Source organism: Paralichthys olivaceus, chromosome 3 (assembly GCF_024713975.1).
Source record: "Paralichthys olivaceus isolate ysfri-2021 chromosome 3, ASM2471397v2, whole genome shotgun sequence".
Lineage (NCBI taxonomy): Eukaryota > Metazoa > Chordata > Actinopteri > Pleuronectiformes > Paralichthyidae > Paralichthys > Paralichthys olivaceus.
In genome coordinates this window covers 13379024-13394712 of record NC_091095.1, presented here as the reverse complement: position 1 = coordinate 13394712, position 15689 = coordinate 13379024, and the positions used below count along the sequence as shown (strand labels likewise).

The 15689-nt window shown below is 40.7% G+C and overlaps 1 protein-coding gene across 1 annotated transcript in view; it reads left to right on the top strand.

The window, feature by feature from the left end:
• Positions 1–15689, top strand: part of xpr1a (xenotropic and polytropic retrovirus receptor 1a) — a 66706-nt gene that overhangs the window by 40823 nt on the left and 10194 nt on the right. The window contains exons 3-11 of the mRNA XM_020080465.2: positions 4428–4529; positions 7712–7932; positions 8078–8227; positions 8347–8430; positions 9572–9653; positions 9740–9927; positions 10106–10285; positions 12978–13146; positions 14118–14318. Of these exons, the coding sequence (XP_019936024.1) occupies positions 4428–4529; positions 7712–7932; positions 8078–8227; positions 8347–8430; positions 9572–9653; positions 9740–9927; positions 10106–10285; positions 12978–13146; positions 14118–14318 (1377 nt within the window). The remainder of the gene's footprint in view (positions 1–4427; positions 4530–7711; positions 7933–8077; positions 8228–8346; positions 8431–9571; positions 9654–9739; positions 9928–10105; positions 10286–12977; positions 13147–14117; positions 14319–15689) is intronic.

Here is a 15689-nt window from a genome sequence, read left to right as displayed (position 1 = left end):
CTTAAAAATAGGGACAGACAATGTGTGTATTGGTGTAAGTGCATATTTGTGTGTTTGTGTGTGTGTCCTCCCTGTCTCCTGGCTCCACTGTACGGCCAGATGATATCTGAGCTCCTAACACAGAGGAAACCAGACACCAGGAGCTTCCCCTCGTCTCTCCTCAGCACCCTTTCACCTTGCTCGTCTCTCCTAACTCTGATTTTCAGCACAGAACAGGTGAAACAGCAGCACATTGTAACAGTGGACCATTATTAATGCTGCGACTATCGATTAGTTTACTTCCATTCAATTGATTATTCCATAGATTAATTGTTAAAAAAAAATGTTTTGTCCTATTAAAGCTCTTAAGCCCGAGCGGATTCTGTAACTCACATATCATTAATTGTACAGAGATTCGAAGCTTAACCAACAAAATTTTACTTCCAAAAAAAAAAACCCTAAGGCCGCTGAGAAGTGAGGAAAGAGTGTTAGAAAGAGTGGACTTTATGTGTTTGTGTCAGATGTTGTCCTCTGATTCCATCTCACTGTCAGTAAGTTAGAGGGTGTCAATGAAGGATTTATGTGCTGGTTTTATGGGGTCGCTTCAGAATGGCTGTGTGGGAATATAAGAAGTTGGGGGTGGGGTGTGTGTGTGTGTGTTTGCAGGGTTTTGGGGGTTAGAGCAGTCGGGTTCTGGGGAAGCTGTCTCATCATTTATTTATACAATCTACAGAAGAAGGGGTTAGTGGAAGGGGGGGTGCAGCCTTCTACAAGCTGCCATGGGAATACTGCAGGTCAAGAGTTGTTTTTCTTGCTACCAGCACAATTCTTTGTCTGAAAAAGTGAAGCCGATGAATGAACACAACAGACACCTACAACTGGAGCGTCTCATAGCATGTTGTACCAACGTGGAACTCAATATACTCCTGCATGTCTTGCTTGTTTTGATTTAGCTGTTGGTGCTGAATTAAAAGAGGTAAATCCTTTTTTTGCATCGATGGATGAACTGATTAGAATTTCAAAGGTTAAAGGTGAAGAGTCAATATCAGTCTGATCTCACAAAACAAGTTTTTTCTTTGCCTTAACTCAATTCAAATGCTTATTATAAAACTACTAAGTACATATAAGTCTCTGGATGGACATGGGTGTAAACTGCAACTTCAGTGGTCAGTGGAGACAACAGGCCAGGGCAGTAATTCTTGTTTCTTTAACGATTTGCTTTAATTAAATTAGATCCTGGATAGTAGTTACACTTGTATGCAGTATAGTCTTAAGGCAGCCCCGGGATATGTTCCAAATAATTTGCATAGTTTTGAACTAGAAAGTAGTAAAAACAGCCCCTTCATACAAACATTATTATCATTATTAGTAAAATTAGCATTTCTTTACATGTACAAATATATAAAAATAAGGATTCTCACTCTCAGAACAAACTTGCTCATCTGAACAAAACATCTAAAAAAAGATTTTATGGGAGAAACAGTGTTGGTACTTTATAAAAAACACAATGAAAATGTGTAATTCATTTTATCAGTAGTAGGCAAAAATAATGCTAGTAACACTTTAAGATTTGTCATATTACATGAATATTCTAATGGCAGAACTCATTTACTGATTTTCTGACTTTTCTCTCAGTCTTTTAAATTCACCATTATCGTTTACCATGAGGTCCAAAACACTTGTCTACCTCATCCCTTCAGTGAACGCTGTTGGACTCTCTGTGATCATCTACCTAGACAGGAGATAATGAGAACACACACTGTGTAGCTGAAAGAGAAGCTGTCAGATTTACATGAACACCGGCACCACAGATTAGATTAAAGACACAGACGACAGATTTTTATTCATAATTATGTTTTATTTTCATCACATAGTTTTTCTGCTCATCCTGAGTTGAGACGATGTAATTATGAGATGGTTCTGATGTGGATTTGAGTTAATGCAGGATGAAGGAGAAGTGTGTGCCAGGTTGAAGCGCAGACAGATGTCAGGATGGTTTCAGCAGCTGCAGAGGTTTAAACAAAGAGCCACAAACCACTGTGAGAACTCTGCTTTGTTCTTTCACATCACCCACCTGATGCATATGAGTGCTTGAATAAAAGCAGATGTGTGTATTGTACTTGGATACACACACAAACACACACCTACACTAGAGTGTTCATCAGTGCACCAAAGGAAACAAAGAGGCGGAGGTGCAGAGCCATTTCATAACCCCTCTTCTACCTACCTGCCCTCTCATCTGCTTTCATCCAACCACACTCTCACTGACACACTCACTCTGTTAGACAACTTTTCACTATCGCTCTATTCAGCAGCTCAGTTGACACAGCACAGTTTCAGATACTGCCTGTAAGAGGAAACTCTAAGTGACAGTTTCTCTGACAAATCAGATTTATTATTAAACCTAATGTTTGGTGCATAGAAAACATATCACATGTTAAATCAGCCACAGTTCACTTGCTGCTTCTTGTGTTTTTCCTCCTGCAGCACTTTGTCTTGATCCTTTAGTTCTCCTGAATACAAAGTGTTCACTGGCAGCGTAACCTTTTCATTTGAATGAATACAACTCAGTCTGCTGCTTACCTGCAGATTTAACTGAGGGCGCATATCGGACCATTCATCATTCTGTGACTCAGTCATTAAGCTGACCTGTTAGCCAGACGATTGGTCTGCAGTTCAAGCATGTTTACCTCCATGCACACAGTCATCCATCCATCTGCAGCAGGCAGCCTGTCAGCTGGAGGCTGTCGAGGAAGCTGAGCTCTGCATGATTGTATGTAGGGATGTAACGTATTTCCACATCCGAGGTTTGGTTCAGTTTTGTGTGGGGGGACAAAAATGTGTTCCAGTGCCCTGGTGGTTTGCAATTAAGGGGTAGATATACATCACAATTTGGACCAAAATAGTTATATTGTAATAGTTTCTATATGTTCTTCCGTTTCTTTGCTTAAACTTGTTTGAGTCCTTACATTGAACCTGTATCACCTGTATCTACTGCTACTACAACAGCTCTCTTTCCTTGTCCTCTGTCTTCTTTCCCCATTTTATCTCAGATAACATCACTGTTCATCCTAAGTAGAAGTTTCTTCTTTTTTGCAAACTACATGTTTATCCATAAAGAAATGTTGGTTGTATACGGTTCCATTTTAAGCTTTGGTCATTACTGTAATGATCTTGTTTTGGATGTTTAATGAGCACGATACTTTAAGGCACTCAAACAATTTCACTAACATGGGCTGAAGTAAATTGCAGAGCAGTTCTTGTAGATCTACTGTAGGAAATGTCTCATGCTCCAGAGGATTTTGTCCTGAATACTTTAGGCTGTACAGTATTTCCACCTGCACAATGTTGTTTAATTAAAAATTGATTGATCGAAAGTTGTGGAGGCATTTTCTCATTTATTTTCCTTGTAAAGCTGTTGGACTCTGTTGAACGTCTTTTCACATTTTCATCACAGTCTCGCACATCCCTGCTGCAAACGTGTGTGTTTGTGTGTGAATAGAACAATGATATTGACAGGCTGCTGCCCGGGGCGTCTCTCTCTTATTACAGCGTTGAATAGAAGGCTTCTCCATCTGGCTGTTTGCAACCAGGGGTGAATTTTTATAGCAGCTCATGTTTACGAGCCGATAAAACCATTGGAACTAACACTGTAGAGCCATTATCCAGAGAAACTCACATCTCTCTTGATGCTGCTTGGAATTAATCCTGATATGACATTTAGGTTCTGGTCATGCTGCAGATGTACATGTAGAATATGTGTGGAAATAATATGAGTGTGTGTGTGTGTGTGCGTGTGTGAATTCTAGCCTGAACCCTGCGCCCCACTTGAGTTTTTTTCAGGTGTCAGGTGTCCTGCTGTGAATGAAGCAGAGAATTATTTGAGACAGAGCATCGATGCTGATTAAATTAACTGGGCCTGAAAAAGATTTGCAGGTTTCTGTCAGAGAGAAGAGACGGAAGGAAGCGATCGATCCAACTGTAACTCTGAATGGACGTGTGTTTGTCACGGTCCAGACACTCTCTGCGTAAACATGTCTACAGAAATAACTTTTGTTTTAAATTGGTAAACTCGGTTTGGTTACCAAAGGTCATGAAAACATTGGACACCAAAGAAACCACTGTACATCCTCTAAGTTGAATCTAGTAAATACCCACACTGTGTTAACTAATCATAGTCAACCATAGTTCTGAAGATTGTTTTTTGTGGTAAAAAAACCTAAAACTGGAAAAATCCTGTAGCAGCATAACACAACCGTGCAGGACCAGGAGCATCTTTGACATGGCTTCATCCTTCATTCCTCTCACCACAATATAAACCATGCTTTGGATCACTGTACTGAACACTGTGTAACTTTATGAATGGGAATCCCTGACAAGAGCTCAGACCAAGAATGTAAACATGCAACTAATCACGATTTCTGTGTCTGTTTATTTTCTTTGCACAGTCACTGATGAAGACACGGTGAAGAGATACTACGCCAAGTTTGAGGAGAGGTTTTTCCAGACCTGTGAGAAGGAGCTGCTGAAAATCAACACCTTCTATTCAGGTATGTATTCATGCTACTTATACCTGAGATGATCAATACAGATAAGATCAAATCATAGTTCAATACATTTTAGATTAATGAACTGAAATGACTAGTGTGATTATGTGAGGACCAGTTATATTGACTTCTTAAATCAATCATCTGAAGCAACAATGAGGCAATTTCAGACTCATTTAATAACTTTTATGGAATAGGCTTATAAAAATTAAAATAGTTATGTGTATAATAATATACAAGTTGTTGCACAGTTTGTTTACTCTGTACTGAGTTTAAGAGGGACATGTTGCTCTAGTAGTTCAGTGCCAAATGTCATTGTGTCTAATCCTGGTCATTTGATTGAAGTAGCCAGTGCTTAGTCATGTTCAGTCGAGCAGGCTGGCTGTGTGTATTTCAGGTGTCAAGGGAGTATTTGTGCAATGTAACATGAGATGGAGGCCGCGATATATTCTGGTATTCTGCCCTCTGCTCTTGAACTTAAGCTCCGGGGGGTAGTTTGTGTATCCAAAGAGAGGCAGTGCTTCCTCTAGAGGCCGTCTGTGTAACTGCAGGTTCTACAGGTCAACAGAGGGCCAAGGCTGACTGGCGAGATTGTTCCAGTTCATAATGATGGGACATATATTACTGTCAGTGAGGGTTGAGTAGAGCTGCAGATAAACAGGGTAGGAATTAATGTGGACCTTGTTACAGGAGGTTGATTTACTGAAGTAAATGACAAATGCCAAAAAGTTGCAAGCCGTCTTGTTTAGCTCAGTCCTTCATTACCCTCCATCCTTTTGAGGGTTGTAGGGGGAGCTGGAGCCAATCTCAGCCGACAGTGGGTTAGAGGTGGGGTACATCGTTAACTGGTCGCCAGCGAGAGGGTTGTCCACTAAACACATGGTTCTTGATAAGAGAGTCAAATCACTTCATAATATAATGCAATATTAAAATCTTAAATACTGTTATAGTTTGTCGAGTTAATGGTTTTTAGATCACTTCTCTTTTGTGTTTAATTCATTCTGTAAACAGAACAAAACAATGACTTCACTGTCAGTTCTAATATATTCAATGCTACGTGTGATTTGTAATGTTGACAGCTTAGTGTTACAGCGAGTGAGTCACTGTTTCCACAGCAGACCGGAGGAGGAGTGAGGTTAAATGTTGTGCATGAAAACATCAGCGTCTCCTTGCATGCGCTCAGGCGTCTTGTTTATCCTCCACACACAGGAGAGTGAAGCAGGACATTAGAGATGTGTCTGACAGGCTTTATGTGTGTGTTTGTGTGTGTGTGTGTGTGTGTGTGTGGTTTGAAAAAGCTTAGGTTTTTGAAAGAGAACAAGTGCAGAGATGGAAATAAATCGTGTGCTGACTTCACATGAGACATTCGCCTCCACGTAACTTTTTCCATCCATATCTCTCTGAAAGGGGTCACTGACCTCTCAAAGCCATTCTGCTGTGCTGCACTGTCGGACACACTTTTATCATCACAGGTTAAACACACACCGAGCAGAAGTTTTTGCAGACCGCTGATTCAACATTATATCCTTTCACCCTCTCTGTTACTGAAAGCTGAGAAGAAGAACAACAGGCTCTTTAAACCCACATCAGCAAAAAAAAATCTAAACCAACACCTGCCTCTTTCAAGTTCATTTACCCCACACAGACAACCTGTCCAGCCTCGTCCTCTGCTGTGAAGTGACGCTGCTCTCCCAGACTCTCAGATTTAATCTAAATTAGTCGGGGTCTTGACTTTCTCACGCTGCTCCTGCTGTTGTTTTGACAGACAAGATGAGCCCATAGAGGGATTCTGGTGAATTAAGATGTCAAAAGAAATGCAATGGCGTTCCTGTGAGGCAGGTAGTGTGATATCTGGAAATGTCTATGTGGGTGTGCGCTCAAGCGACAAAGTGTGAAAGTCACCGGTGATCTCTCCACATCACGACTGCTGGTTTATGACACTGGAGTCTCTTTTCCTCCAGACTGTCGGGCTGGCAGCTTCAGAACAAATCAGATTTGCTGTCACATACAGAACTGCAAGAAAATATCAGTGAGATTAATGTGACTCCAGGTCGGTTTGTTTAATGGTTTCTCAAAGCAAGAAGTAACCACGTAAATATATCAAACAAGACTCAGTTGAATCTTTTGAAAATAAACATTATATGCACATGCACACAGTGTGTTTGTAAGAAATGATCACACTGACTGTATCATCTTAGAAAACTCAGTGGCCTTGGTTAGCCGACTTTAGAACTTGTGTAAAAATGTACAGGGTTTTAGGGGCAAAGCAAAGCAAAGGTAGTTTTATTTGGACTTTAACACCTGTATTGTAATAAGAGTTTCATCTCAAAAGGTTGTAACAATAAAAACAGGAAATTAGGAAAAGGAGAATGTGGTTTGAAAGAAACAGAAAATCTGAGCTTAGTTTGGCTTCTGATATAAAAAACAAGTACATGTAGTGGAACAATGAGGGTTAATCGCTGTCAGAAAAGGCAGGAAGTACGAGAGAAGTTAATGGAATGAAAGGTTACTGCCCAGGCCCCGCTCTTCTCCCTCTCTGTCACTCACAGTGGTTGTATTAGCCTTTGTCTGACCTGCATAATGGTTCCTTATGTCGACTCAGCCTGATAGTCTCCATGGTTCTGCTTCTTGGAACAAAGTCAAGGGATGAGAGGAGGAAATTTTTTATTTTAAGTCGTCACCTTTGTACATATAGCTCATTACAGAAACTTTCCCTCTACCAGGATCGTTGATGTCAAACTGAAGTCTTGACATCTCTTTCCAGCGTTTTGTCAGAAATGTCCTCAGGCTTAATAGTTAAATTACCAAAACACATGTGACGAGCTATTGCATTAACTATATGCTATAATATTATTCTCTTTATCGATGATGTTATCAATTCTAACATTAAAATTATTTTTTTGTCCCATATGTTGCTCTTAGAAAATAATATACCTAAATATTATTGAATCAAACTCAATTGTATTCATCATAACATTACTGGGGTACTGACTACAATTAATATAGCTACTGAGTGAGAATAGTATTTAAATCTCCAGTGGTTCAGAGAAGTTGCACAGCTGGCAAGTGTTAATATCTGCAAGTGTGCAAGTGTGAATATCTGCATTATCAAATATGCACATGCACACATGCAAAATGTTTCCTAAAACCTCCTGTCACCCATGTTCTCGTCTTGCTCTCTGTAGAAAAGCTCGCTGAAGCCCAGAGACGTTCTGCCACGCTGCAGAATGAGCTCCAGTCATCACTGGACGCTCAGCGCGAGAGCAACGCACCGCCCGGCCTTCGCAAGCGCAAGACCATGTTCCACCTGTCGCAGGAGGAGCGCTGCAAACACCACAACATCAAGGACCTGAAGTTAGCCTTCAGCGAGTTCTACCTCAGCCTCATCCTGCTCCAGAACTACCAGGTTACACACACACACACACACACACACACACACACACCTTTACTGCAGACATTACTCTGGCCGGATATATAATTAGATTTTCCCTAACTTAACTTTAAATGGAATAATTTCATGCTCGCTTGTGTTTCCTTGTTGCCGTCCACAGAACCTGAACTTCACTGGTTTCCGTAAGATCCTGAAGAAACATGACAAGATCCTGGACACTCCTCGCGGCGCAGACTGGCGTGTGGCTCACGTGGAGGTGGCGCCTTTCTACACCTGCAAAAAGATCACACAGCTCATTTCTGAGACAGAAGTAAATGCTTGCACGTACACAAACACATACACACTATAATGTATTGATTCTGGTGGACAACTAAACACATGCATGAAACCAGATCACTGAAAGTTTTGCTTTGTGGTCCGTGTGTCCAGACTCTTGTCACCACAGAGCTGGAGGGAGGAGATCGTCAGAGGGCCATGAAGAGGCTGAGGGTTCCTCCACTGGGGGCAGCTCAGGTCAGACATGTTGTTCAGATGTCTCATAGTGATATCTCTGTATGTCCCTGATTTGTTCCTCTCAAGACTGAACTTTAGCCACTAAAAGCAAAGTCTGCTTACAGCCTACAATACCAGTCTGCACTGCAGAGGAGGGAAGAGTTCCGTCACTTAAAAAGCTTTTTCTTCTTCATTTCATGTTACTTCATGTATTTTCAAAGGAAAATAACCAGATCTAAAACTAAAATAACATAAATAAAAACTAAAATTACAATAATTGAATGTATCTATGAATAAATAAATATATTTTTCCATCACATCAGTCAACTCCCAAATCCCCACAATAATAAATGATCTCTGAACAAATATGTATCTGTATTCTTGCTGTGTTATGTGTCTACAGCAACAACAACCATGGGCATTATGTTTAGGTGTATGTCAGTCTGTTCCTATATATGATTCCTCATTCATCATCCATACGTCTGTCCATTCCATTCTCTTCAATGCAGTTTGCTTCAAGGTTATCAAATAGATGAATGATTCGATTTTAATACCTTATATTAAATTCCTGCAAAGCCTTCACCAGATCTTTTCAGGACCTTTGTTTGTATGTAGGTCCACATGTTCATCCCAAACTTCCATTTTAACTCAAAGAGGAACTGATGACAATATGTTCTTCACAATATACATCATATTATATGAGTCTGAGTAGATGTAAACTAGAACTTGACTGATTGTGGTGGCGTACAACTGTTAGGCCATAACTTCATGTTGGTGATGAACACTGGTCCAAAACAAACAATGAGATTCTCATCATGAGACGTGGAGAGACAGGATAGAAGATGGGAAGAGACAAAGTGAGAGAAACCACAAGAGCTTCCAGTATTGATTTTATAAGTGCAGCTCCATTGTTGAACAGGATATCTTTCTGAAATAACAGAGGCCAGTGGCACTTTACCTTCATGTTATATCCACTGTTATTACTGCATTAATTACTGTCAGGCCCGACTTGAATTGTGTTCTGTGACTATTGATCTCTCCATTTCCAATGTCCCCTACAGACATGTGTAAAACAAATATATTGAAGCATTCTACGTGAATATACATATACAGTTTCCAGGTTTCTGTTTTACATCTGTTTTACTATATCTTTCTTCCTCAGCCTGCTTTGGCGTGGACAACCTTTCGTGTGGGTCTCTACTGCGGCTTCTTTATCATTCTTGCCATCGCCTTTGTTCTCACCGGTGAGTCACATAAACATTTTAATTCATACAGTCAAAGCTTTCCTGTTTGATATTCCAAAAAGAGACAATCCAGCTTCTTTTATCAGGTGCTGTGTTCATCCGCTACGAGAACGTGTGGCCTCTGGTGCGGATCTATCGGGGCGGTTTCCTGTTGATCCAGTTCCTCTTCCTGTTGGGCATCAACACTTATGGATGGAGGCAGGCCGGAGTCAACCATGTTCTCATCTTCGAGATCAATCCCCGCAACAACCTGTCACACCAACACCTGTTTGAGGTCAGAATGAAGAAACAGATGGAAATGGTTATCTTAAAACATTTTTTCTGTAATGAAGAGAAACAACTTTAGATTGATAATCATGCTTTTGTTCACAGGGTGTCGGTTATACTCTATTGATAACAAAACAGAGCTTCTTGTTAATGCCTCTCCCTTCTGTTTCCTGTCTCTGCTACAGATCGCTGGTTTCCTGGGTGTGTTGTGGTGTCTCAGCATCCTCTCCTGTCTCTACTCAGAGTTCACCTACCTCCCCATGCAGATCAACCCTCTCATCCTTTATGGCTTCATGCTGCTTTTCCTCATCAACCCTTTCAAGACCTGCTACTACAAATCACGTTTCTGGCTCCTCAAGCTGCTGGTCAGTCCACAAATATATCTAGTGAAGTTCAGCTCTAAAGCTTTAGTTTGTTCTGTGTGAAAGAATGACAGTAATGCCATTCAAACCTTAGTGTCAGATCATCACGAACACTAAGAGAATCTGAAAACATGTCTGACTGTGGTGTGTTTTGTCCGAAGATTATAACAAACTGGATGAATGAGCCCAACAGTCATTGTTCACAGATACACACAGGCTACTGTTGAAAGCTGTGAGTCTGTATGTGATATGTGAGCTGACTATTGAATATGATATTAGAACAAAAGTAACTTGGCTTGTGGCACAAAGTGCACGATTGAGGTTTAATGTGAGATTTAATTTGTATTCAAAATGGTTGTACTTACATGCACACAAAATCAAACAATTAGGATATTTTAATTTTAAACAAAATTTCTGAACTTTAACTTCCCAGAAAATTGAGAGAAATCTTAAGCAAAATATTTATAGAAATATTATTCCAGAATTTTTGGCCATTGCTATGATAAGAAATTTCCTTTCACCCATACAAATACGCCGAGTCTAGATATGGTGTGATTGTATTTACCTGAAGTTTTGCCTGACCTACTTCTTATCTGTGTGATAAGACATTTTGTGAGGTTTGTTATTAGTGCTGGTTTATTTTTACGTTTAGTACGTTTCTAAACCAACACAAAATGTTACAGGAAGTGAATTAAATATGAGATATTGAGAGCTACTATTTTTATTGCAGTGATTTTGTTGACGTATTTTTCTGCCAACACAATTTTGTGTGTGTGTGTGTGTGTGTGTGTGTGTGTGTGTGTGTGTGTGTGTGTGTGTGTGTGTCTCAAGATGAATGTATGATTCAGATACCAATCGCTTGTGAACAAAACCATACTATGCTACTCTGTTCTTTGTCTAAGCAACGTTATCAGCCTGCGGATGGTGTGCTGGTGTGTGTGCGTGCGTGTGTGTGCTTGTGCTTGTGTGTGTGTGTTCTAGTCATAACCCATGTTGTGGGGACCTAAATCTGTTTACACGTCCTTTTTCTGGGGACAAAAAGTCCCCATCATGTGAGGTGAAGACATGTTTTAAGGTTTGGTTTAGATTAAGGAAAGGGTAAACTAAACATGACTTATGCAACCTACAAACAAATACCCAGTCAAACTAATGTACTCCCAGACTTTTATTATGTTATCAAATATAGTGATATAATAACTGCTTTATGTATGTATGTCAATATTGTTTATCTCCTCTTTTTTGTCCCTCATTTTTACTTGTTCTGGTCCCACCATTTTAAGTAAATAAAAAAATTACTGTAAAATAATAATGCGTGTTTGGGCGTGTGTGTGTGCGTGTGTGTCTGTGTGTGTGTGTGTATGTGTGTGTGTGTGTGTGGTGGGGGATGTAGTGAGACAGAGGGCAGCAGGGTCGGAGGATAATAGAATGCAGCAGTGTCTCAGGGGAGGTGGAGGCTGTGACTGTGCAATCATTACAGGCATAGATCTATCAGTATGTTGATGCCCTGAGCTCCTCTGTCCCTCCTCCTCCTCCTCCTCTTCCTCCTCCTCTCTTCACAATCCACTTCTCCTCCTCCCTCCCTCCCTCAGCAGCAGCAGCAGCAGCAGCAGACCCCCTGCTCATATTTTTGTCCTTCACAGCTCCCTCATCAGCACCTCAGCCCCTCCTACACTATGCGACTCTAGAATCACGATCAACAGAATTAGAGCTGAAACGAGCCGCTTCCCATGATTGTCTGACACTTAACCATCAAGGAATAAGCAATGAATGATTAAGAAGGAGAAATTATTTGACAAACAATCTCCTTCATCACGAGCAGAGCTTTAAAATGTTTCCATGCTCCGTGTGCTAATTCTTTCTGACACCAGACAAGATTTTTCATTATACGACAAACTGCAGAGCGAGCACCTGGATTACATAGTGTTTGCTCAAGAAATGAAAACCTAACCACACGAATGCAGTAGGCTTAGCATTGAGACATCCGCACAGAGCAGGTCTGGGGGAGATGGACCCACGATCAATACACCCTTTGATTGACAGGTTAAGAAAAATATGCGATGAGCATGACGTGAAGAAAATGGGGGGGGGGGAAAGGGAGATCAATATTTGACATTTGCAGTGGAGGTAGAGTTTTCCGCTGAAACATGGAGAGCTGCACACCGTCTTCCCTGAATGTCACATGCAGCCTGAGGGGTAAATGGAAAGGGCTGAGCTGGGTTATATCATTTTACAAAGCGTGGTCAATAACTGAGCTCCTGCCAAAAGTCATATCCCGAATACCGCACCCACAGAGGCCAGCGCCGCCAGACCGTGTCTCCATGTGCTTGTGTTGTACACCAGTGAGTAGGGACACACTGTTAAACAAGAACACACAGACGTACACAATGAGTGAGTCATTAGTGTCCTGTGGTGAGCTGATAAGGAAGTGTGGAGGCTTTATCCCCATTGTGTGTTTCACATCATTAGTAGAGGTTGTTCCCTGCTCGTACTCTAATTAATTGTTGACTAGAACATCACGGTGCTGAAAAAACATGCACACAACCAGGACATGTTTTCAGAAGCTTTTTTAATTCCCCTTCCTCATTTTTATCACTTTATATTGAATTTAGTGAAAATATATCTTTTCTTTTTACTAAATCAGTGGTATACCTCTGCCTTTGCTTATCATATCTATCCGTTCCTTGTCTGTTTCCAGTTCCGCGTGTTCACGGCGCCATTTCACCGTGTGGAGTTTGCAGACTTCTGGTTGGCTGATCAGCTGAACTCGCTGGTGTTTGTCCTGATGGACCTGGAGTATCTCGTCTGCTTCTACATCTTCGAGCTGCAGTGGAGCAACAGCAAGGGTCTGCTGCCCACAGTTAAAGGTGGGACGATAAATTCATGCTCCCTGTCGCTTTATAGTAAATTTCATGTCTTCTGCACATCTGTAATGCAACACTGTTGTTTAGAATCTAAATATCTATGTTGGATTTCTGAACCCACTTTCATTTCTGTATAAGTATGATTTATTTTCAAGCATTAGTATTATCAATACAATAATGTCTGCATTCTTTTTAACTCTCTCAACTTGATCTTACAGATATATGTACTATGCAGTATTTATAATCTTGAATCTATGTTTTGTATGTACTTCTTTCTTTACTGGAACTTGATAGTCACCTGTATCCACCTGCATCCACATGCAGAAACCACATCTGTATCCAGCTAGATAGATAGATAGATAGATAGATAGATAGATAGATGTACTTTATTTATCCCAAATTGGGAAATTATTGTAAAATCTGGACATTATTAATAACTAAATTAATAATTATGCACTCATTCTCTGGGTTGTAGAAATGGATAATGTAGAAAATGTTAAAATGTTCTGGTGATAAAACAATATGACAAATTGTAACACCATCCCTCGAACATCCTAAATCGCAAACATACATACAGATAAATGGTACAGACAATAGATATTTACACTGTTCACGAAATAGGTTCTGATGTTTGATTGCAATCATAGTAGTTTTTCTTCAGCCGCTGCGTCTCATCACGATGTTGAGATGAAGACATAAATCCTTCAGTTGTAAATGTGACAAAGTTGACAGTGTTTCCTGTCGGGAGATATGATGTGAACAAGGTTTTAATAGCTGTCGGTCGACTGCACCAACAGTGACACCTCGGCCCTCACTCTGACAATTAACATGCAGCTAATGGAAGGGAAATGTGCAGCCACACACAGGTCACCGCGTGACTTTCATAATGATGAGATGTCCTGTGGGAAGGGGAGTACAGTGAATAACGAAAAGAGAATGAGATTATAACATCATCTTTTCTTTTTTTATTCTAGATCCTAATGACTATATGTGCCACAGCTACTCGTACGGTCTGCGTGCCATCATCCAGTGTCTGCCCGCCTGGTTCCGCTTCATCCAGTGTCTGAGGCGTTACCGTGACACAAAGAGGGCCTTCCCTCACCTGGTGAATGCTGGGAAATATTCTACCACCTTCTTTGTCGTCACCTTTGCTGCGCTATACGCCACACACAGAGGTAGGACACAGGGTGAAAACTAAAAGACAGACTGTCATTTCTGCACCAAGGCCAAACAGTCCCCTCACAAAACCACGTTTAAATTGACTAGATCTGGATTTTTATTTGGATCTGCAACAAATTTCTCCCCCCTAAATATGTCTGATTTATTAATCAAGATCCATTAATTATTCCCTGGGAAATCTGTGGAAATGTCAAACCACTGTTTGTATTAAGTCATGTGTGTTCAGAAAGCAGATGTGACCTTGAGAGCAAATGCTAGGAACTACAGCTTTGTGATGGAAATGGGGAGGGTTTGTCAAACACAAGCGTGGATACACAAGACAAGGTCCTGCTCACACAATGTGTCATTGAATCTGAGGCAGAAGAAGAAAAGTAGAGAAAGAGAATAAAAAATGCAAGAAGAGAAAATTAGAAAAGTGGAGGAAAGGAAATGAGAAAAATGGAGGAAGAAAAATTTAAAGTCAAGTCACTCTGCCTCTGACAGCCTCACAATTAGCCTGCAATTATTCTGATTCAGAAGCTCTATCACAAAGCAGTTCATGTTCAAAGACGCAGCAGGCAGGCAATAAAAACATCCCTTCATCTTTCAGCCTTCAGTCCGCGCAACTTGTTTCAAAGCTGTTTCATTTTTCAGCCACTCATGTTGAAACTCTTGTCAGATGCCAGTTATATATTTATTTGCCAGTCAAATGCCAGCGAGGAAACTTCATCTCCAACCTCTTAAACCGCTAAATGTTATTTCCCAGCTTGGCTTTATTCTTTTCCGATATGAATTCAAATCAATGCGCCTGCTTCCTAAGCTGACCGCTGGTGATCTGATATTGAATGAACCAGGAAGACAGACAGACAGACAGAAACACACACACACACACACACACACACACACACACACACAAACACACACAGACGGAAGGACTTGTCATTCCTTCTACAGCTCGGGAGGAAAGGCGTCCATTAAATCGTATCCTCCTACCTCCTCTGGTCTGAAGCTCGCAGACCCACAGACTAATGGCCTCTTCTCATGTGTTATTCTGTATGAAGCTGTCTTTCATCCTGCATGATAATGGAGGCCGAGGCCGATCACTGGTTAAGTGAAGGAGGAGGATGGGGGGAGACACACACACACAAGACACACAGACACATGGATTATGAATGGACAGTCGAGGAAATTTCCTGTTGTGGAGGTATTTGAAGCAGAAATTCTTTTTTTGGTCAATTTGAAAGCATTTGAGGATTTAATACAGTTACTGATGTCAGAATATCCTCCATTAATGGAAATGATGCTTAAACAGCCTCCAAACCATGAGAGGACAAAATACAATTATCAAAAGTACAAGTACCACAATTTTTTCCCATATTCATATAATG